At 38.9% G+C, this 20758-nt stretch overlaps 1 protein-coding gene across 2 annotated transcripts in view; it reads right to left on the bottom strand.

The window, feature by feature from the left end:
- SRGAP1 (SLIT-ROBO Rho GTPase activating protein 1) overlaps positions 1 to 20758 on the bottom strand; it is a 141456-nt gene that overhangs the window by 38710 nt on the left and 81988 nt on the right. For both annotated transcript variants that reach the window (XM_039704138.1, XM_039704139.1), the window contains exons 5-10: positions 12333 to 12515; positions 11815 to 11943; positions 4690 to 4911; positions 3804 to 3905; positions 1936 to 2133; positions 1732 to 1816 (exon numbers count right to left, since the gene is read on the bottom strand). In XM_039704138.1, the coding sequence (XP_039560072.1) occupies positions 1732 to 1816; positions 1936 to 2133; positions 3804 to 3905; positions 4690 to 4911; positions 11815 to 11943; positions 12333 to 12515 (919 nt within the window). The remainder of the gene's footprint in view (positions 1 to 1731; positions 1817 to 1935; positions 2134 to 3803; positions 3906 to 4689; positions 4912 to 11814; positions 11944 to 12332; positions 12516 to 20758) is intronic.

Below are 20758 nucleotides of genomic sequence, written 5' to 3'. Positions count from 1 at the left end.
ATTCAGCCTACATCCTTACACTGTATAGTTTTGAATGAAAGCAAGAAAGGGTGCCAAAGAAAAACCTGCAGTTGAGACAATCCTTTCCTTTTCCCACTTTACTTAACACAGCACACTGTGTTATTTGTCTGCAGTCTTGCTGATATTACAGTTTCCAGAAAAGGCAGTTTGAGGGGAGCAGGGGAACAGTTCATGTCCTACAAATTAATTTCTTTATTAGCTACAGCAATAACATTCATAATACCACTGTAATTAGATCCTTTCAATCCTCCCCATTCAAGAAACTTTCAGAATCCAGGTCCTCCATCCAAGGCATGGGCATTTTAATGCAGTTCATGCCTCAACTGAAGGATGTATTAGAAGTTCTTAACCTGTAAAAATGATGGCTCCAAATATCAGTTTTGAATGTAAATGTGTATGTTTGAGGTACTATTTGTATGTGCCATGCTGTGGTGTTGGGACAGCAAATATGTGCAAAACCACTGTGGGCAACACAGATTAACTACATGGGGCTTACAGATGGTGTGTAGAAGGGAACTCTTCAAACAAAATAGTCCAAGCATGCCTCAGCATGGCAGAATGGCCCAGAGCCTAATGGCAATTTATCACTTGGGTCACCCTGCTGAGAAGTTTTTCTTTATGTTTCCTTTCAAACAATTCTTTCCTTACTTTTTTCCCAACATGGTTTATGCAGCAGATTCTGTTGCCTTTTATCTCCCTCCCTTTCACTGTATTTTTCCAAAGACATTTTCAATGAGCTTCCAGAAGAAAAACGTCCTTTTTTTGGCCTACAGTCAGCTGCACACTGTTTTGTGTGAATAAAACATTCATCACACACATTCAAAACAAAAATCTATTAAATGAAAACTTCCACGAGAAAGAAGATAACATAGGTAGCTGTCTAAAAACAGCTACCATCTTCTACAGTTCAATTTTGAAAGAAAATGCTGCTTATATCCTACCCCCAACCTCAGTCACTCCCTGGATAGGGGCTTTGTTTCGGTTATAGCCACTGAACTGCTAATAGCTGTTCTGGGCTTTTGTATTAAAAGTAAGAAGAGATGTGATTAACAACATATACTTGGCAGTAAAAAGAAAATAAGCTGACACATCTTTTAGAGTAATTCTTTTAGCAAACAGGTTTCCTTTCTTGAGTCTAAACTTTAAATCACAGTCTTTAACTTCCAGGAGAATATTTTATTCTTTGTGGTGTAGCCTCACTTCCTCTCAAGTCTGTTCCACTCTGTGTGTCTAGTCCTCAAGGTTTGTACTGCAATTCCCCTTTTCCCTTCAGTGCATGAGGAAGTGTCTGTTGGGAGGCCTGGTAAGAGGCTGGAGCTGTGCATAGTGTGTGATTCATTAAAAACCTCAAGTCAACAGAAATTGTTAGGATGTAGAAATACTACATTTGTCACAGCTCTTAAATAAACCTGCACTGACTGTGTCACTCCTTTCAGGCATGAGATTTTTCATTCAGTAGTTCTGTTGCCAAATAGAGTCATTTATCTAAACATCTGTGCAGTGGAAATAAGTATGTGTTGAGGAAATAAAATCAATTTATTGCGTATACTCTTACCACTGCACCAAACCTGTGACTGGTAAAAATCAAATCTATGTTTACTGGACAATTAAGTTTTAAGTTTTGTATTTTTTTTCCTGCATATCTTTGGCATTTCAGGAGGTTCACTGTATAGTTTGGAAGCACTTTTCAGTTTATTGTGGGATATTTACCTTCTCCAAGTGTCCTCTGCAGCAAGTCATGTTTTGCTTGAAGTTTTGTGATGAGATTGCTACCTTCCAGATATTCTCTGAATTTCTGTAGAGATGCAGATGAATCTATTACTATGCATGACACATAAATCCCAGGAACTTCTGGAAAATGTTTACTTTAGGTGTTTGATCTGCATCACATGAATGAGGAAGCAACCAACATACCATGAAATAGAACTGCTCTGTTTCCTGCTGGTTAGCTCTTCTTTTTGCAATGCTAGGCTTACTCAGGTATGTCTCAGAGACTGTTGACTTCACAGACTCTGTTGAGCGACTGTGCTGGAAACACTCTGACACATCATAATCTTCAATGGTGACCATATCTTGTATTGTCTGCAGGGTAGCCTCTGTTGTTTTCTTAACCTGGTATTAAAAAGCAGAGTTTGCCAAATGCCAGATAAATATATACAGGAACAGCTTAGGAGGGAAGCTCATTACTCACAGTAACTCCCTGGCACACTCCCCCAAACAAACAGGTCTGTAAATGTGAAAAGTCAGGTGTGCTATAACAGATATCTATGTAACAGATATCCTGTCTAGTTCTCTGCTTTACCATGGTCTAACCCACAAACACAGATGTACCCTTGTGTTGGCTCTGTAGTGCACTCACACATTTGTTTGAAATTAGAATTAAAATGTGACATGATTTGATTAAGTTCCCTTATCTGGGAGGCAATAGAGATGATACAGCACTCTGAAGGGTCAGCTTTCCTGAATGTGGTCAGTGTGTTATATCAAATATCTACATCCAGGGATCTGGATCTACCCAGAACAACATGACCTTCCAAGTTAAAAAATCTGTGACCCTGTACTGTGCAGTGCTGTGGTGAGGAGCACAGTGATGTTCAGACTGCAGAAATGGAATACATTGTTGACAGAGAGGGCTCGAGAAAGAACAATTTACACCAGACTCCCAGCCCTCCTACGACCTACGGAGCACCACTGCCCATAGTGGAAACCTGGGCATGGATGCTGTGGACAAGGGATGCAGTTTCCACAGTTCAATAAAGTAACTGGTAAGATTCACAAGGATGGGATTTACTTCCCAGTTTTGCTTCAGATGGAGTCTCTAGAAGGGTCAACCAAATCATGGACATGCCTACACACAACTCCAATGTAGTCAGATATCCCTTCCATGCCTGTCAAACATGATTTCTCCCTTTATGCTCTTGCACTTCATTTCACTGAAAGAAATTATCTTTCTTCTTTCATCTTTGTTACCTTGAGAGACTTTCTGAATGCAAGTGTTTTGGGTTTTTTTTTGGTTTTTTTTACAGCTACTGTACATGTCTCATAGACATTAATAGTTTGTTCTAGACATTCAACATACAAACTAGAATGAGAAAAACTGGCATCCTGAAAACTTAATATCTTCTTATGAAGAAATTAAATTATGTTTACATTTTCTTTTAGGAATAGATTCTCATGCAAACTGAAGGACTTCAATATTGCCTCAACTGCGATAAAAGTGCATTTTATTTCCACTGCCAGAGCAGGGGAAAGAGAACAGCATAGTTTTTCCATATTTTACCAAAAAAAAGCATTTTATTTTGCTAGGTGAGCTGTTCCCATCACAGGCATTCATTAGTCATGTTTATAAATAGCTGTAGCTGAGAGCATAAGAGATCTTGACTCAGCTACCACAAAAGACAGTTCAAATTCCTTTGTACTACAGAAGTAGCAAGTTGAGGACTGGAAGAGGATGGTCACAGGAGAAATAACTGTTCTCAGTGGCTTTCTGTCACAAGAATTTAAAAACATGTGCTCTAACAAGTTTACACTGAAGTGTCTGCAAAACATAGAACTCAGTAATGTGAATGTATGGACAGGTAAAAGACAATGTCCCCAAACCTCTGTAAAGCAGGTGAGGATCTACCTTAGCATATGTGCCAGTATGTGTTTTTTAAAATTAAAACTACTTATACAGATTGGAGCCACCTCAGGGTCATTTACATGCTTTTGGCAAGGTAGAAAACACTGCACCTTCCTGAAAATCATGTTCAATGCTCAGCCCTTGTAGACATAGGTCTTACCTCCTCATTTTCAATTTTGAGTGTAGCCAATCGTGACTGTAGTTGTTGATACCTAAGCATAAGCTCTGCTTGCACAGGTTGCTGGGCAGAGACCTGGCAAACCTAACAAAGAATCAAAAAGAGCTGTAAGATGCAAGTAATTAAAATAACCAGTCAATAGTCCTGTTGTTTTTCTTAAAACTAAGTGAATAGCTACCAAAGCTATTAAAGCTAAAACCTACTAAACCAGACAATAAAACGTGCCCATTTAAATTTAAAGTACTTATGTGCTGTAAGGTGTGGAAGTATGTACTACAGCTTATGAATAAAGAGCACAGCATTTTTGTATGTGTGCTTTTTGTGGCTTTTGTATCACACAGAAATGCAAACCCTGGAGTTACCTTCAGAAAAAAATAGGTACATGGGTAATTTTGAATTCTGCTTTGCTACTGGACTTTGGTGTAGCAGAACAGGGCACAGCTGGGGTACCCACTATGCTTGAAATCTCCAGATGATAAAATGGGGGAAGAATAAGGGGAAAGGCTGCATTGCAGCACGAATAATTTGGAGTGACTCTGTAGCTGCTCTCAATAGCACCCATAAACTCTGAGTGATGGTAGTAAAGGCAAAGTCACTGCTTACAATGGTGCTGGGCTGATCCCAGGTTGGCCAGCAAATTTATAGTAATGTCATTATAAATTATACAGAATATAGTAACACTTAACAGATTTTACATGAGAACTTTGAAGCAGCAGACAGTGCTGCAAGTTTTGCAAAATATTCTTGCTGATCCACTGACTTTCGGGTAGCTTTTACCAAACTCTTTGTAAAAGTGTTTGGTAAATAATAAATTCTCTGTCCTGGTATACAGAAACAGTCACTTGGGGATACTTGTCAGTGTACAGACCTCATCACCCATATGAGACTGGAACTCAAATTTCATTGGTGGACAAAAAGCAGTAGGGTACATTTCCATGAATCTTTGCTTGTCACTGCGAGGCTCCAAGCAGTCAACTGCATTTTCAATGATGTCTAATCCCTCATGCCTGGAAGTTTCAAGATTATACTCTGCAGAAAGGTATGTTCTTAGGGCTCTGTTCAGACTAGCATGGTATCCAAGATCACAACACTAAAAAAACAATAAAGGGAAAAGACAACAAATTTAAAAGGAGAAATGCCATTACAATATCACAATCCTGAAACGGTCACTAAAATTTTCTGTCCTGAAGTTTTTCTATCTTTGAAACATCTTTATATCTTTATATCTTCCAAATTAAAATACACTACTGGGATCAAGACAGTAAGTATTTTGTATCCCCAATCTGTTGCAAAGATTAATGGACAGTTTTAGAAAAGAGATCAAGTGTACATATGTGACAGTTTGCTTATCAGATACAGAAGTGCAGGCACTGTATATCAACAAAATCTGGGACTCCACACACAAGTGGGCTTTTCAGCATCAACAGCATCTGTAAGCCCTGAATCACCCATTTAAACACACCCTAACATAACTATCATCTAAGTTAATAACAGCAGCAAAGTGAACTTGAAGCAATTCCTGCTTCCATGCCTGTGCCCAAACCAAAACCTCCACAAATACTTTCAGCATAAGCAATCCATCTAAAATGCTTTTTCATACAACAGGAAAGGTTTAACATCTTTTCCCTGATCATGAAAATGTATTTAATGTAAACACCTTATTTCCCATGCTCATACAGAGCCAGAAATACACATCATGCTACTAAATGCAGAAAGTCATCATTTATGTATTTTTTCCTATGAAATGGAATGTAATTGAAACCTAATTGGTAAAACATAAAGTTGTGTTTGTTCTTGAATTTTAAACATCTTCAATTTGCATTATTCATGTTTCATTAATATTTTAGAAAACAGCTGAATATATTTTTAAAATGTCACAGCAGTAGCATATCAGCTGATTTTTTCCCTACATTGTACAGTAAATACCCTGAGTTTCTGCTCAGTGAGCCGCCAGGTAGGGGGGCCGATGTCACCTCAATAGTGGCACATCAGTTTGCTAACAGTTGCATACAAAGCAGTGCTCCCTATTCAAACGGGTGAGATGTGCCCCAACCAGATGTGCCCCCAATGCCTGGCCAGCGCAGTCAGAGCACTCTGCTTCAGGGCATCCCTCAGCCCCAGCCACTCCTCCTCATGCCCACCACAGCCTGAAGTCCCCCATCCCTGCAGGACTCCCAAGGCACCTATGGAGTTGGGGAAAGAAGCAATTTGAATTCAGTCCACTGTACCTTATATACATATATGCACTGTTTGTATGAGTTACTGCCTCGCAGCTATTACAAATCCCACAGGACTCATGGAATCCCATTCCCCTCCCTTTCCTCTTACTTATTTGAAAAAGGAGAGAAACAGAGTGAGACAGAAGGAAAGAGCTTTCAACCTATTTACCATACCAAAACCTGCTTTTAGAAGGGGATTAAACACTTCACTGATGAATAGAAGGAAATTAAATACTTCACACCTTGACCTAGGCAGGGTAATGACTAGTGATGGAGCCGCTCTCTGAAATCTAACAGAGAGCTGTTTAATTCACAACAAAGCTTCCAGAAAGACTAAGTTTTCACTCCTAGCAAGTACTCCAGAGAGTGACTGCAGCTGGGACAGCGACGCTCTGAAAAACCAGATGCTGAACCATTCAAACAAAATGAAAAAGATGTCATGTTCAATCACACACACATACGTTAACCTCTCTTTTGCATTTATAAAATGGAAATTTTTGTTACACTTACTAAAACAGCCACTCAACCTTTATACTGAAGTGCATCCATATTTCAAAGAACACCAGCCTCAAAAATATTGTTTCTAAAAGGAAAAGTCTCTTGGTGTTTTTCTCTTGTTCTATGTCAAATCAGATCTCATATTTAATTCACTATCTTGGATGAAAAAGACAGACTAAAAGTGCTGATAAGAAAGTGAATTGGGACAGCTGTTTTATTTCATGTGCATTAGTTTCAGAAAGACCTCATAGAAGATTAAGCTGAAAAGGAATTAGAAATAGAGGGCAGTGCCAGGTTTAGCATTGCCGACTACCCATGTGTTATAAAACTACAGCCTGAATTTTGGCTTTGGTGGATTAATCCGAGTATTACTAGAAAGCTTATTGATTTACAATTAGAGCTGTGTGGGTTTCTGATGCAGTTTTTTTGCAAGCTGGAATATAAAACTGCAGCATTTATGCTCTGACACAACTTCATTGTTTAACCCTTAATCTACTCAGTCACTATGACCACGATCATCTTTGGCAAGTGATGACAGCTGAACAAGGCAACAAATCAGACAAGAAGAGGATTTTCAAGTGAAGCAGAGTATCTTGCCAGGTTAAGGCATTTTCTTCCAATGCCAATTCCAGCAGAGAAAACAAAAATTAAATTCAGATCCTGAACTAATGCTTTATCACAAGTGTCTCATTGAATGGAATTAAAAACATCTGAATTTGAAATTTTGCTTAAATTACTCATGTAAAAATAGAATTTGTATGAGGGAAGTTATTTTTTAAAAGCAAAACTAAACACTCAGACATCATAACGCTTACGCCTGCCAGACCATAGCCCACTTTCCCCAAAACCTGGACACACAGGGTAACAGCACTGTCATAGTATCTTGGTTATACAGAAAGAAATGTTCTGTTTTAATCTGCTGGAAAGATGGTTTACAAAAGAGAGTTGTCTATACACACACACACACACACATATGCACGTGTATTTACATGATTTTCAGGAAAAATCTGCAGATTTGTGGAAAGACTTCTACAGTTCAAGTGAGCAACCACAATGCTAGCCAAAATAAATATGAGTGTCAGAGGCTCACCGAGGGTACAGCCAGGGTGCTACGGATCTGCTGCCCATCTCTGGGCTACAGGTGAGATGTCACTTGGTGCAGCAAGACATGAAGATGAAAAATAACAGAATGAAGTCAGAGACTACGGGTTTGTTTGCATTTCTGGATTCCTAAAGGCTTTTGGTTGGGCAAAATGAAGGGAGATGAGGGATGCATTTGGGATATGTGTGAAAAAAAAATTTTGTAATTTGCATTTTATTCTTATTTGAAATTAAATCTGAAGCAATCTCAAGAGCATTTACTGCCTTTATTGTACCCCAGAGTATATTTAGGCTTGAACAAAACAAACTGAAGTGCTTAGCACACAGCTTCAACCAAACCAAGCTGCTCTTATTTAATTTAATTTTGTTTCAAGAATAGTAATAAAATGTTAATGTCAATGGAGAGAGGAATTAATAAAAAAAGCCTTAATCTCTGAATAAGACACTTTCTAAGTATTTTGTTACACAGACATCCACATTCAAATAAAAGGGATCTAAGGGTACATACCATATTTATGAGGACTTACGTAATAAAGATTGTGAGCTGCACACACTTTACCCTAGTTTTAAACTTGGTTTTATGAATTATTAATAAAAAACCTTTACAGAATAAATTAAATTCACAATAGCTAAATGTTCCTTAACTTCTTAAGTGTCCAAAACATGCATACTGCAACTAGAGATTCAGAAACTACATTTTAAGAAAGACCAACACATTGATATTTTATTTATTTCAGCAGCAGAACTACAGTAAAGTTGGGTTTTTTCACTATTTCCTAGTATTTATCTTTAGATCATAAAAATGCATGGTAAGTCTGAAAAAAGGTCCTTACCTTCCTCTTAGACCAATTTAATGAATGTAAATGAGTAAAAGTATGTGCCATATGGACAGATGCTGGCACTAACAGCCAGATTAGCAGCAGTGTATAGTTTGTTGTTCCTCTGAAACTCAGAATCTTTTAAAAATTTCTACATACTAGGTAAAGCTTTTTTAATTCAGCTAATCTTTACTGGATTTTATAGGTACAAATAAAGAAAATAACTAATTCTGTCCTGCACTTGAACTGGATCCCACTCTAGACAGCAGATAAGAAATATTTAACAGAAAATTCAAATTCTTCTAGTACAATATGCAGAGGACAGAAATACACTGTGCATATCAAATCCTGTTTACCTCTCTGCTTCTTTGCAAATGATGGCCTCATCTCTCAGCTCACTAAATGCATTAAATCATCCAACTAAGACTCCAGCAATATTTTTATATTGCTTTTATCACAAGAGCTTAAAATGAGCAACACATCATAATTTTAAGTCAGAAGTGCTGAGCTCTGTTAATGAAATGACAGAGTTGAACAGTTCAGACTGAGTTCAGGTGGGGAACAGTAATTTCGGATTTTCCATATAAGCCTCACATATGGAAAATGCAGTAGAATCCAAATGAAAAATAGGTTGGTTTTTTTGTTTTTTTTCCCCCACTATCCTCCCAAACCTTGTTAGAAAAAAAAAATTATGGAACTCTACTACATTATTGCATGTACTTATCCCATTTTCATTAGACGTATTTTTCACTAACATAGGAAGACATTCCATTTCATTTATGGGCAACACCAACAGCTTGGGGATTTAAATTCTTCCATGTTAACTGGAATTCAGACACAGAGCAGAGGTAATCCCTTTCTGTACAGGCAATGAGAGAGAGTTCAGGGAAGCACAGGAGGTCAGGCTAGCAGAGCAGGACAAAATAGAGAAGACAAAGACTGAAATTGCCACCACTGCTCTGAAAACTCCAAATTGTACCATGACATTAACAGATTTACAGAATGAGGTAGTCTGGACTGTTGCAACATATGGCCACTGGGAAGCATGTCTCACATTCCAACGATATAACTCAAACCCTTGCCAAGATTTTTGCATTGACAAAAAGAGTTTCCTTTGTCAAGTGGCAAATACTCTGTCTAAATACCAGTGCTTTCACAGCATATTCTGATTAAATACAAATGTCTGAAAGACACTTCATTTAAACAAGCTCACAATTGGATTAAATTAGCTCTGAAGCAAATTCTGGTTGCACATGTTTACAGCCTCCTCTTACAAAACAGTGATGCAAAGGGCAGCTAGACTTTCCATTTAAATTCCTTAGGGAAGAGTAATTTCTCAAGCCTTTTTGCCAAAAGAATGTTATTGTGTACATTGGTCCATGGCTTTCAAAAAGACAGGCAGAGCAGATACAATTTTTCTGTGCTACTAAATATTATAGAATGTATATTTTTATTAAAGACTAGCAGTTAGGAAGCCCTAGTCTTCATGGTTGTATAAATACCCTTCCATACACACTACTTCCAGTGTCAGCTCTGTGTGTGTATGGACAGAAAGCTTCACTTCTCCTCCCCTCACAATTCTTTGTAAAGCTCCTGGCTTGTGGTTCCTCCACTCAGTTTTCACTGCTACAGAAACCTCTGTAGATATCATTGAAGTGGATAAAAATCACATGCATCTTCCAACCTGATAAAGTTTTAGAAACACACACTGGAGACATTCTCTGAGAAATCTGAACTCTGAAAGGGAAGGCAGGAGAAGTGACCTCATGAGCATCTATTCAGCTTCTGAAGGGGTGAGGGTGCTGGAAACAAAAAGAAAAGGACTTTCCTTCCTTCCAGAATCCATGAAGAATTTATGAAGTTCACATCTATGAGACACGCACTAATTACTGACCAAAACTCTGCCATCCTTTAAGCAGTAGCAGGAAAATCATCCGCTAGGTAGACTCAACTTCTCACATGGGGGATACCCCAGCAGGTACACAGCTTGTCCTTTGTTTTCTGCCCTGATCTTCCACCTATAGCTCCTGGTAAATGCCTTCATTGCCTGGGCAACCTAGATGGGAGGATCAGGTTGTGCAAGCCAATGGATACAGATTAGAAAAGGACAGGACACACAACAAACCAGAAGAAATCAGGACCAAATATGCAGTAGCAACTAGGAAAGGAATAAAAGATATGTTGAAATAGAGACAGAAAAAAAGACTGAAAACACAAAAAAGATTAACTGCCATCTTTTACAGGAAAGCAAGAAAGAAATGAAGCAAAACCATTTGAAAGGGAAAAGTTGTAACAAAATCAGACAAGATTTTATAAATTATAGAAAAACTAGAAATTATAAAGAAAACTATCAGTATTTAGATGACACACAATAAACACATATATGGAGCTATTTTAGTCCATTAATCTTAAGAAGCCATTTTTCCCTTTCTCTGTGAAGCTTTGCTTCTCCAGTCAGTAGAAATGAGACTTCTTGTCAAATTCTGTATTAATTTATTCTATATTAGAAACCAGAGCCTTGTATCAATGTTGTTTACTATTGAAAGCACCATATGTTACTGTTACAGTAGCAAGCATATTCAAATATCTAGAATTTCAAATGGGCCACTTTTTCAGAGGTGGATCCACTAAGCCATTTAACCCTACAATGCAAGTGAATGAATGTTCTGCAGCTTTTGTTTGCTGTCTCTGTATTTTCTCCATCACATATGAAGTCAGCTTACTAAGAGGGTGGAATGTGATAAGGGTGCAGGATGCTCTCCCTGCATCATGTAAAAATGTCAGTAATACAGGAGACTAAATGCTGGCACAAGTCAACAGTAGTGTATAACCTCATTCTTCTGGGATGTTCTCATAAAAACAACTTACTGAAAATAAGTAACAGGTATGCTGACAGTGTAGAACACAGGATTGATTGTGTCTGTTCCTCAAACTGCATGAAGTGAGAGTAAGAAGCCACTGTATGTATGATTCAATGACCAAATTAATGAAACTACAGAATTTTGAAAACATGGAATAAATTGTTTCTTTTTAATTAAATATCATTAGATGACCACTTAAGAAGTTTATCTTGTAAAAAATATTTAGGTCCAAGAGATTGTACACAATGGGAAGGTCATATTTTCTATTGACACATGGTGTGCAAACACAAGGTTCGAACTTTAAAGGAATGGGTTTAGCATCTTACTGGCACTTTATTTTGTGGAAATAAGGGAAAAACTTCTGATTGTATCATACAATAATATAAACAGCAAGTGTACTGTAGGCAATCCATATGACTAATATATTCCCTTGTAAACTGAAAGAAGTATTATTCCTGAAGAGAATAAACATAAATACCAACATGCCAATACTTACATCGATTAAATCCGAAAGGTCGTGGATATAATACTTGAAAACAGAAGCATTTGTTGCTTCCAGGGTGAGCAGGTATTCATTACGGGCCTTAATAGATTTCAGCTTGTTTTCAGAATATTTTGCTTGACGCTAGGAAAGACATTTCATATTAATGTATTTTAATTACTTCACTTTTGGTATGCAGCAGAAATGGTAACAATTCAAACAGGCATTCCTAGTAACAAGAAAGAATCTTAATTTCCAGCCTGTTATACATACAACAGATGGAATACAAAGTGAAAACTTAATATTTTGTTCCAAATGTGACAAACCTTACAGTAAGAATTATATTGGGAATGAAGTATCCCCCTCTCTGAACTGAAATGATGTCAATTTATCTATAACCCACTGTTAGTTTATTATGTGTACCTGGCTTAATTTCATTTCCCAGCTGGATTTCTCTGTCTAATATCATGCCAAAGAATGTCAGAAATGCATTGAATTTATTTCAAGTGAAACTAAATAAAAGGACTATTTACTTTTTCCTTCATCTTTTCAATCTTTTTCACAGAGCTCCGTCTCTGGTGCCTTTCTTCCAGTCGAATATGAAAAACAGGGTCTCCTGACCTCCCAATCTGTTTTTCTTCTTGCTTCTCTGCCTCCTTCAGTTTGCTTTCTGCACTGATGCTCTCTGCATGATACATGTGGTATGTTTTCATGACCTGCAAAAGGCAAGAGTCAAAGGAGAATGGGAGAAAATGAAAATATAAAGGTATATACAGAAAAATCACAGGGTCTTTGAGCAAAATGTTGACTTATAAACATAGATCTTGTGAAGGTTTCTTTGCCAGTGGAGACTGAGAACTTTTGGTTGCATTTTTCTATTTTGATTTATTTAACAGTATTCCAAATAGGGATTTTTTCTTTAATTTCTCTGATAGGAAAGAGCAAAAGCCATTCTTAATAAATGCCAGTATTCTTATCTTCAAGTGAAAATCTAAAATAATGAACAATAAAATTAAATCTGTGTCAGTACCAAGTCTATCTGATCTATAACTATCTTCTGGGCTAAGTAAAGCTTGGCTGTGGACACTGAATGTTTGAAAGTAGAAGGATCCCTGCAACACTGAGAAAAGGGGAAGGAAGAAGAGGGAATGGGAAGCTTTGGTCTGGAAGCAGATCCTCAGATAGCTGGATGGCTGTCCATGGCTGGAAAGAAGTGTCTGCCCATAGCACAGCCTGCAGACTGGGCCTGATGTAAAACCAGATGAGAACTGAAGAAGGAGCTGCCTGATACGTAAGTTGTGGAAATGTTTTCCCCATAGACCCAAAGGCATCTTTCCTCTACACACCTGCTGGGTCTGCAGATGAGAGAGCTTGGGTTGCCAGTGTGCAAATACATGCTTGCACAGGCCACAAAGAGGAAAAGGGATTGGGTTACCCCAGTCCTCCCTTTCTTCTTCAAGCAAGCAAAACCTCAGCCTGAGGTTTTTCCTGACTGACTGAGTCCTGCATAGTGGACAGCAGTCAGTCACAAACCACACCTCTGCTGGGTAGGGCTGACTCTGCCCACTTCCACCAAAGGAAGCATCTTTCTGCCTTCCCCAGTCTTTTGCTGTTGTTGTTTGCTTCTTTGTTGTCTTAAGTTTAGAGCACTGAACAAAGCAGGAAGGCATCCTCAGGCAGCCAGAGGCCTCCTCTCTTCTGACAGGTGCCAGAGCTCTCACCAGCAGATATTATCTTCGGGTGGAGGCCATGCAGACCATTCACATATCGAAGGACACACAGGCAGGGAGGAATCAAACCAGCTACTTGTGTGACCCATGCAAGAGACAGTTTTGGGAAGCTGCCTTGAAATATTCCCTTGGGAGAGTGTATTTTTTGTTACTGAGTATTTAGGCCAGCCTAAGGAGTATCCACAGAGTGGCAAAACAGGGAACACTACAGCCAGATATTGCAATTCACCACAGTACATCTTAGCACAGATTGACACAAACCAACTGCACGCCATGCCAGTGGGTGGCTGAACTGGTGCTTATTCCAAGTCTTGTGCAACAGAACAACACACTTCCAGAGGAATGCAACTTTGCATAACAATGTGTGTTACACACCATAACTGTATATGCCACAACTTAAGACTCATGCCACTGATACTAAAAATGAAACGGACAACTCTTCACCAGCTTCCTGTAGTAAGGTAAAACAGTTGGTGACAAGCACTAAAAGTGGCCCTGTTTTTATTTTAAGAAACATATGCTTACAGCTGTGGTGAAAAAAACCAAACTGCCTGGAGCAGGACTCGGTGTTATTGCTGCTGCTCCTCTATAGCACACTGTGCTCCAAGGCCTGAGCAGAGGGCAGAGCTCCCTGCCCAAACACTGCCTACAGCTGCTGGGAACAGCTGCTGCCCCACCAGTTCACATCTGCACGGATGAGGCAGAAAAAACTTGCAAAGACAGACAAAGCTGGGTTAGGAAGAGAAGGCAAGCCCACAGGGGTGAGGTCTGCAAGGTTCCCAGTTAACCAAAAAGCATGTTCAGTGTCCTGTATCATGCACTGCTCCAAAGGCCCCCTTACAGTTGTTGATGATCAGTACCCAGGGAGCTTAACTCATACAGCTACATGGAAACAAATGAATTACTGCCAAGAGAAGAAAAGGACTTTTTAAAGAAATGGTTTATATAACAAAACAGAGAAGCACAGAAAGTGATATGGCTCTTATTAAAAATGATGGGGAAAGGAAATTAAAAGCAAGGTTGTGCCCTTTTCTTTTGACCTTTTTATTAAATCTTTTAAGTGTTTCTTTGCATAAGGCTAGAGGTGTTTGCTTTTATTTTTTGTCTTTTGTTCTGTGTCATCTCTAGAGACTTTTTAGTTTGTGGGACAAAACTAACTCATGTGTCTTACCACCTAGAAAAGTTACTTTCTTTTGTACTCTGCCTGTGGAGGGAACTATGGGTCCTGATAGAATTAACCCAAGAATTCTTCAAGAGCTGGCTGATGGTACCACAAAACCTCTCTCTCAGTTTTTGAGCAGTCTTGGGAATTGGCAAAGTCCAGGCTGACTGGAAGCTGGCAAGTGTTGCCCCAGTTTTCAAGAAGGGTAAGAAGGGTCCTCCCTGGAAACTGCAAGTCTGTCAATCTTACTTCAGTGCCTGGCAAAGCTATGAAGGAGATTATTCCAGGATGTATTGAAAAACACCTGAAAGACAATGCAGTCACTGGTCACAGCCAGCCCAGCTTCATGAGAGGGAAGTCCTGTTGATCAAACTTGATTTCCTTTTTTGGCAAGGTAACCCACCTAGCTCCCATCAAGGGAAGCCACTTGATGTAATCTTGGATTTCAGGAGATCTTTCGATACTGTCTCTCAGAGTATCCTTCTGGATAAAATGTCCAGCACACTGCTGGATAAACACCTCATGCGATAGGTGAGCAACTGGCCCACTGTTTGGGCAGAGTTATAGTGAATGGGGTGACATCAGACTGGTGACCTGTCACTAGGGGTTCCGCAGGGCTGTCTTAGGTCCTGTGCTCTTCAACATCTTCATTACTGACTTGGATGCATGACTAGAAGGGATACTAAACATATTCACAGCTGATACAAAACTGGGAGAAGCTGCAGAACCCCTCCAAAGCAGGGAGGTCCTGTAAAGAGACCATGACAAATTAAGAGAACTGGGCAATCACCAACATCAGGAAGTCCATCAAAGGAAAGGTGCTGGGACTCTGCACCTGGGATGGGGCAACCCTGATGAATGGACAGACTGGGGAATGAGAGGCTGGAGGGCAGTGCCATGGAAAGGGACCATGGGGTCCTGGTCAAGGGAAAGTTGGATATGGGTCAGCAGTGCCCTGGCAGCCAGGAGGGTCACCCATGTCCTGGGAAGCATCAGGAACAGCACTGCCAGCTAGGCAAAGGAGGGGATGCCTCACCTTAAGTACTGTGTTCAGTTTTGGGAGCCACAATAGAAGAGGGATATAAAGTTATTGGAGAGTGCCCATAGGAGGACAACAAAGACGGTGAAGCACCTTGAGGGGAAGCTGTATGAGGACTGGCTGAGGTCATTTGGTCTCTTCAACCCGGAGAACAGGAGACTGAGGGGAGAGCTCATTGCCATCTGCAACTTCCTCATGAGGGGCAGACATTGATTTCTTCTCGTGGTGACCAGTGACAGGTCCCAAGGGAATGGCCTGAAATTGTCATGGGAAGTTCAATTTGAATATTAGAAAAAAGTTCTTCACCCTGAGGGTGGCTGAGCACTGCAGCAGAGTCCCTAGGGAAGTGGTCCAGCACCAAGCTATACCTGAGTTCAGGAAGTGTCTGGATAACACTCTTGGACACATGACATCACTCTTGGGGATGGTGTTACGCAGAGCCAGGAGCTGGATTCTCTGATCCTTGAGGGTCCATTCCAACTCATAATATTCTGTGATTTTGTATCAAATATATCTCAAAGTTTTCTAACTGCATCTCAAAGCACCTAAGTGGATTTGTTCTGCTTGTCAAAAGCAGCAAGCATTGGAGTTCCTAAACTAGCAGATTAGGCATAAATGTCCTTCTGCAGTGGCTGACACTTGAGCTTGCCTCCTTGTTGAAAGAAGAACTCCTTGAAGGATTACAAGTGTATCTCTGTTCTCACCAGTATCTCCACACTGACTCCACTAGCTTCACATCACCGAGGAGTACTTCTTCCTCTCACTGCTTGCTTACAGCACATGCTACCAAATCCAGAGTGTTTCATTCCACACTGACTGATAGGCAAGATTTGTGGGAGAACTACATGGAACTCATAGCTTTATGGGGAACCAAGACGTCTACTTGAAATCCATGTTCTCACAACAAACTCTGCACAAGTTCTTGGTACAAATGGTTTCCTAAATAACTAAAATTCAAAAAGAAGTCCTCTCTCTGGATTCACCGGGCTGGACATCAAAGTCAGTCCTACCCAAGCCTCAGTGACTCAGGAATCAATATAGACTCTGTAAAGAGCAGTGATCAGCCTGGGCACGTGACTCCTGTCCAGTTTGCTATATTGATAGCATGCTTATCTCATGCACTAGTGACATCATTATTTTGCAAGCCTTGGGGGAAAATGGCTTAATGATTTCTCAGCCTTTTTCATGATGTGTCAATGCTTTTTAAAGAGCTGATATTGCAGCAGCTGAACTTAATTTGAGAAAGCATTAGAGAGACATGTACAGAAAAATAAATGGGAACAAGCTAGGGAGTTGGCTTCCAAATATTTCAGTGCATACTTCCTCAACAAATTGGCTTAGAATTTGCTGGCTAAATTGCATATATGATTCTTTCCCTTAACATTATGTCATCTTTTTGTCTTGGAGTTTCTAAGACTGTTAGATATTGTTAAACACAGTAACAGGCTTTCCTAAATACTATTTCGTACAATAATTGTCATTATTGTATGAAAATTTCTGAGATTTGTAGGCCTCTGATCTGTGAACATGCAACAGATTCACAGATCTGTTATTCAAACTATGAAAGAAGTAACAATGCTTTTCAAATGTCCACCAAACTGTGGTTACAACAGTCCATCCTGTAAGCACATCCATCACTGAACTGACTATTTAGTCTCCAAAATGCTTACTACTATTTCTAAGACTGTTAGATATTGTTAAACACAGTAACAGGCTTTCCTAAATACTATTTCGTACAATAATTGTCATTATTGTATGAAAATTTCTGAGATTTGTAGGCCTCTGATCTGTGAACATGCAACAGATTCACAGATCTGTTATTCAAACTATGAAAGAAGTAACAATGCTTTTCAAATGTCCACCAAACTGTGGTTACAACAGTCCATCCTGTAAGCATATCCATCACTGAACTGACTTTACTTAGTCTCCAAAATGCTTACTACTGAGCCATCAAGTATGCACTAAATATAGAGAGCAAGGTTGTAATTTTGCAGATGCTGAACTGTCATCATGATATTTCTCCACTGCAGTGAACCAGCATTGTTAAATGCATACTAGTACCTTCCTAAAATTAAATACTGAGTTTATCTCCTATTAATTTAGCAGGTTTATTCTGCTGATCCAGTGATGTAAAATATATATGTCAGACAACTGTGTCAGACTACAAGCAGACAAAAAAGATTATCCTACCCTAACTATGTACTCTCACATTTGTAGGTGACAGACTGTTCACTTGGTAGCATAAACATCTCAATTTGTCTGCCAAAGTTTCAGCATCATTCGTAAGAGCTCAGCAAATAGGCTTAAGGCAGAAGATAGAATTTATCATAAGGAAGGGCACACTAGAGTACATCCTTAGATAATTATTTTATTTAACCCCACAGTTGTTATCTAGGCAAATCCATCAACAAGACAGTAATTAGTGCTATACTTCTATGGGCCATAAGTGAAGAATGTTCCCATAGCAGGGGACTAGCTTTCCTTCTCTACACACATCCTTCTTTTCTAGAAAACTCAAAACAAGGCAAGACTGAAAGCTACAGAGTTAAAATAGATGGAAATAACTGTGTTAATGTGTACTTTATTTTTATAATAAAACTGCATAATTAAGAGCCTTTTCACAATGTTTCTCAGGAAATAGTAATTTCCTAGCTCATCCCTGGTGTATTTATCATGTTTGAATTGTTTTAGAATGGTCTCTGCTAAGCTGTGAGTTCTTCTCAGAAGGTGGAGTCACAAGGGTTTCATTAAATTGGGTTAGTTAGTGCTCTGCACAAGAAATAAGTAAAATCTTATGCCAGTTTTACCACACCAGTGGCCTTTAGCAGTTAAGCAGGCTCAGTATGAGCTGTTGTCAATATCCTGTTCGCTCATTCTAAGCTGAATTTTGCTGTGGTGTTAGGAACTGTCACTTATGTATTTACTATCAATACAGGATTACTGATCTCACCTTCTCAGATCTCTGATGTGCCACAGTAAATTGAACTTAACTTTTTAAAGAGGAATCAGATTCTGTGTTATTTCAGCAACAGAAAAAAGAAAATCTGGCAGCAACTACCTTAAAAAATTAAACAGCCAAGATTTTTCAAGATAAATCAATGGAAAATGCAAGTGGCACGGCAGCCCTGTCTTTTTTAACATCCAAGTTGCTTTGGAGTGTCCTCACTTTTTCTTTTTTCTGAGTCCTTTACATTTGCATTGCTTGTGAAATGTGTGATATCAGTAGGATTAATCTGGAAGGCCAAGTGGGAGACATGAAAATACACTTTTATGATGTGCATCACTTTTCTCCACCATTTGCCCTCAGCCTTATTACTGGAACAGCTCTGTATTTTTAGCAAACCTCTGACCTTCCTGCCGTCTTTAGAGGACATTTATGAATATGTCCTGACCCCTAAATAAGTCCAGCGAAGACCTCTCTCCAACACAAGGAAAGTGTCTGCCTAGCTTGTGTTTCCTGTCACTCCCCATCATTCAGATACTATTGCTATATACCAGCACTTGATCTGACAAGGCAAGGTATTTTAGCTTCCCAGAGAAACAGAAGAAGAATTTGACTGGGGACTTTTCTATGTTGCAAAGATGATTTGTTGCCAAGTCAATAATCTTGCCTCTTTAAGTCAATGTGTAAGAAGATTTCTAAATCAATCAGTTTACAAAAGAATAAACCAAACATCTTCCAGCTTTCAGTTTGACCAATTTTTCTTCCTGTAAATGCCAGGAAAAACTCCTATTTGTGACCCCACACAACTAACTGAGCTCCCCTTTCCCTGTCTCCCCTCACACAAAAGGTACATCTCCTTATAGTTTCTATAGCTTATATTCTTATCTGAAACATGGGACTGATTCCTGGCCTGCACTGGCTGAAAGTGTGGTAAGGAGAGGAATAAGAGAGGAGTGCAGCTGCTGGGATGCTGCGGACCTGAAAATACTGTCTGGCACAGCCAGAGAGAAACCAGGCACAGTTTTAAATATTTGTCAGTCATTATTTACTGAACTCGCAAAGATACAAATGAAGCTTAGCTACTTAGTTGGTTTTAGAATGATGTTTTCAGTCATAATTTTAAAATGTATACATAAAATACTGAAAATTGAAAATACAGTTATAAAATGCGTTTTTATTAGTTGTAAAACATTTTGAAAACCTATATAATGTAACATTTAAAAAAACCTTTACATAGAAGAGATGGAAAATTAGAAAATAATGTTTCCCTTACAAAATTCTGATTATTCCAGCAAAATAAGCCTGCTTTGTTCTGTTCTTCAGAGAACATCTGAAGTTGTGGTTCACCTGCTTCTATTCTTATTTTTTTAACAATCCTGTACATGATGTGTAGTTTTAATGAGGACAGCACAAGCTAAAGGCTTTAATTTACAGATCTTTGCTGTAAGATAAGGCATGATGACAAGAAATAACCAGATTATTAAACCTTCTTTATAGATACTAAAAGCTCTGATACTTGCCCCTTACTCAAAAGCTGTAGAGGTATTCAAATTCCAACATGACATCACATTCTAAGCTACTCTTCATGAAAGTACCTTTCCTTTCAAACAAACAGAACTAAGTAGTAGGGAGAGACTTCAGTATTAGTACATTACTCACAGATTTCATATCAATTTGCTTTTTTTTGGACACAATGATTTATCTCACAATAGCAAGACTGATTTTTTTTAAACTTTTTCCCCCTCTATAAATCATGGGGCAAACAAGTAGATGACATCTCCTTTTTGTGACTGAGAAATGTCACTGCTGGAGATTAAAACTGTTGATACTTGTTCCAATAAGGCTACTATGGTCTTATTCTGTACACAGTAAATGTCACAAAGAATTAAAAACCTGTGCATGATGTTTCCATCTGTCTAGATACTGTTCTACCTTTATGTACATGAGCAGATATAATACACAGATATGATGATGACCATTCTAAACATTCAAGCAGTGAAATATATACTACTCTGCACCATATTGTCACTTTATTATGTGTGGGCTTTATTTAGCTAAATGTGGACATGTACAGCTGACCAAGC

Source organism: Passer montanus, unplaced genomic scaffold (assembly GCF_014805655.1).
Source record: "Passer montanus isolate IOZ18808 unplaced genomic scaffold, ASM1480565v1 scaffold17, whole genome shotgun sequence".
NCBI classification, from domain to species: Eukaryota; Metazoa; Chordata; class Aves; order Passeriformes; family Passeridae; genus Passer; species Passer montanus.
This window is presented reverse-complemented; position numbering and strand designations above follow the sequence as displayed.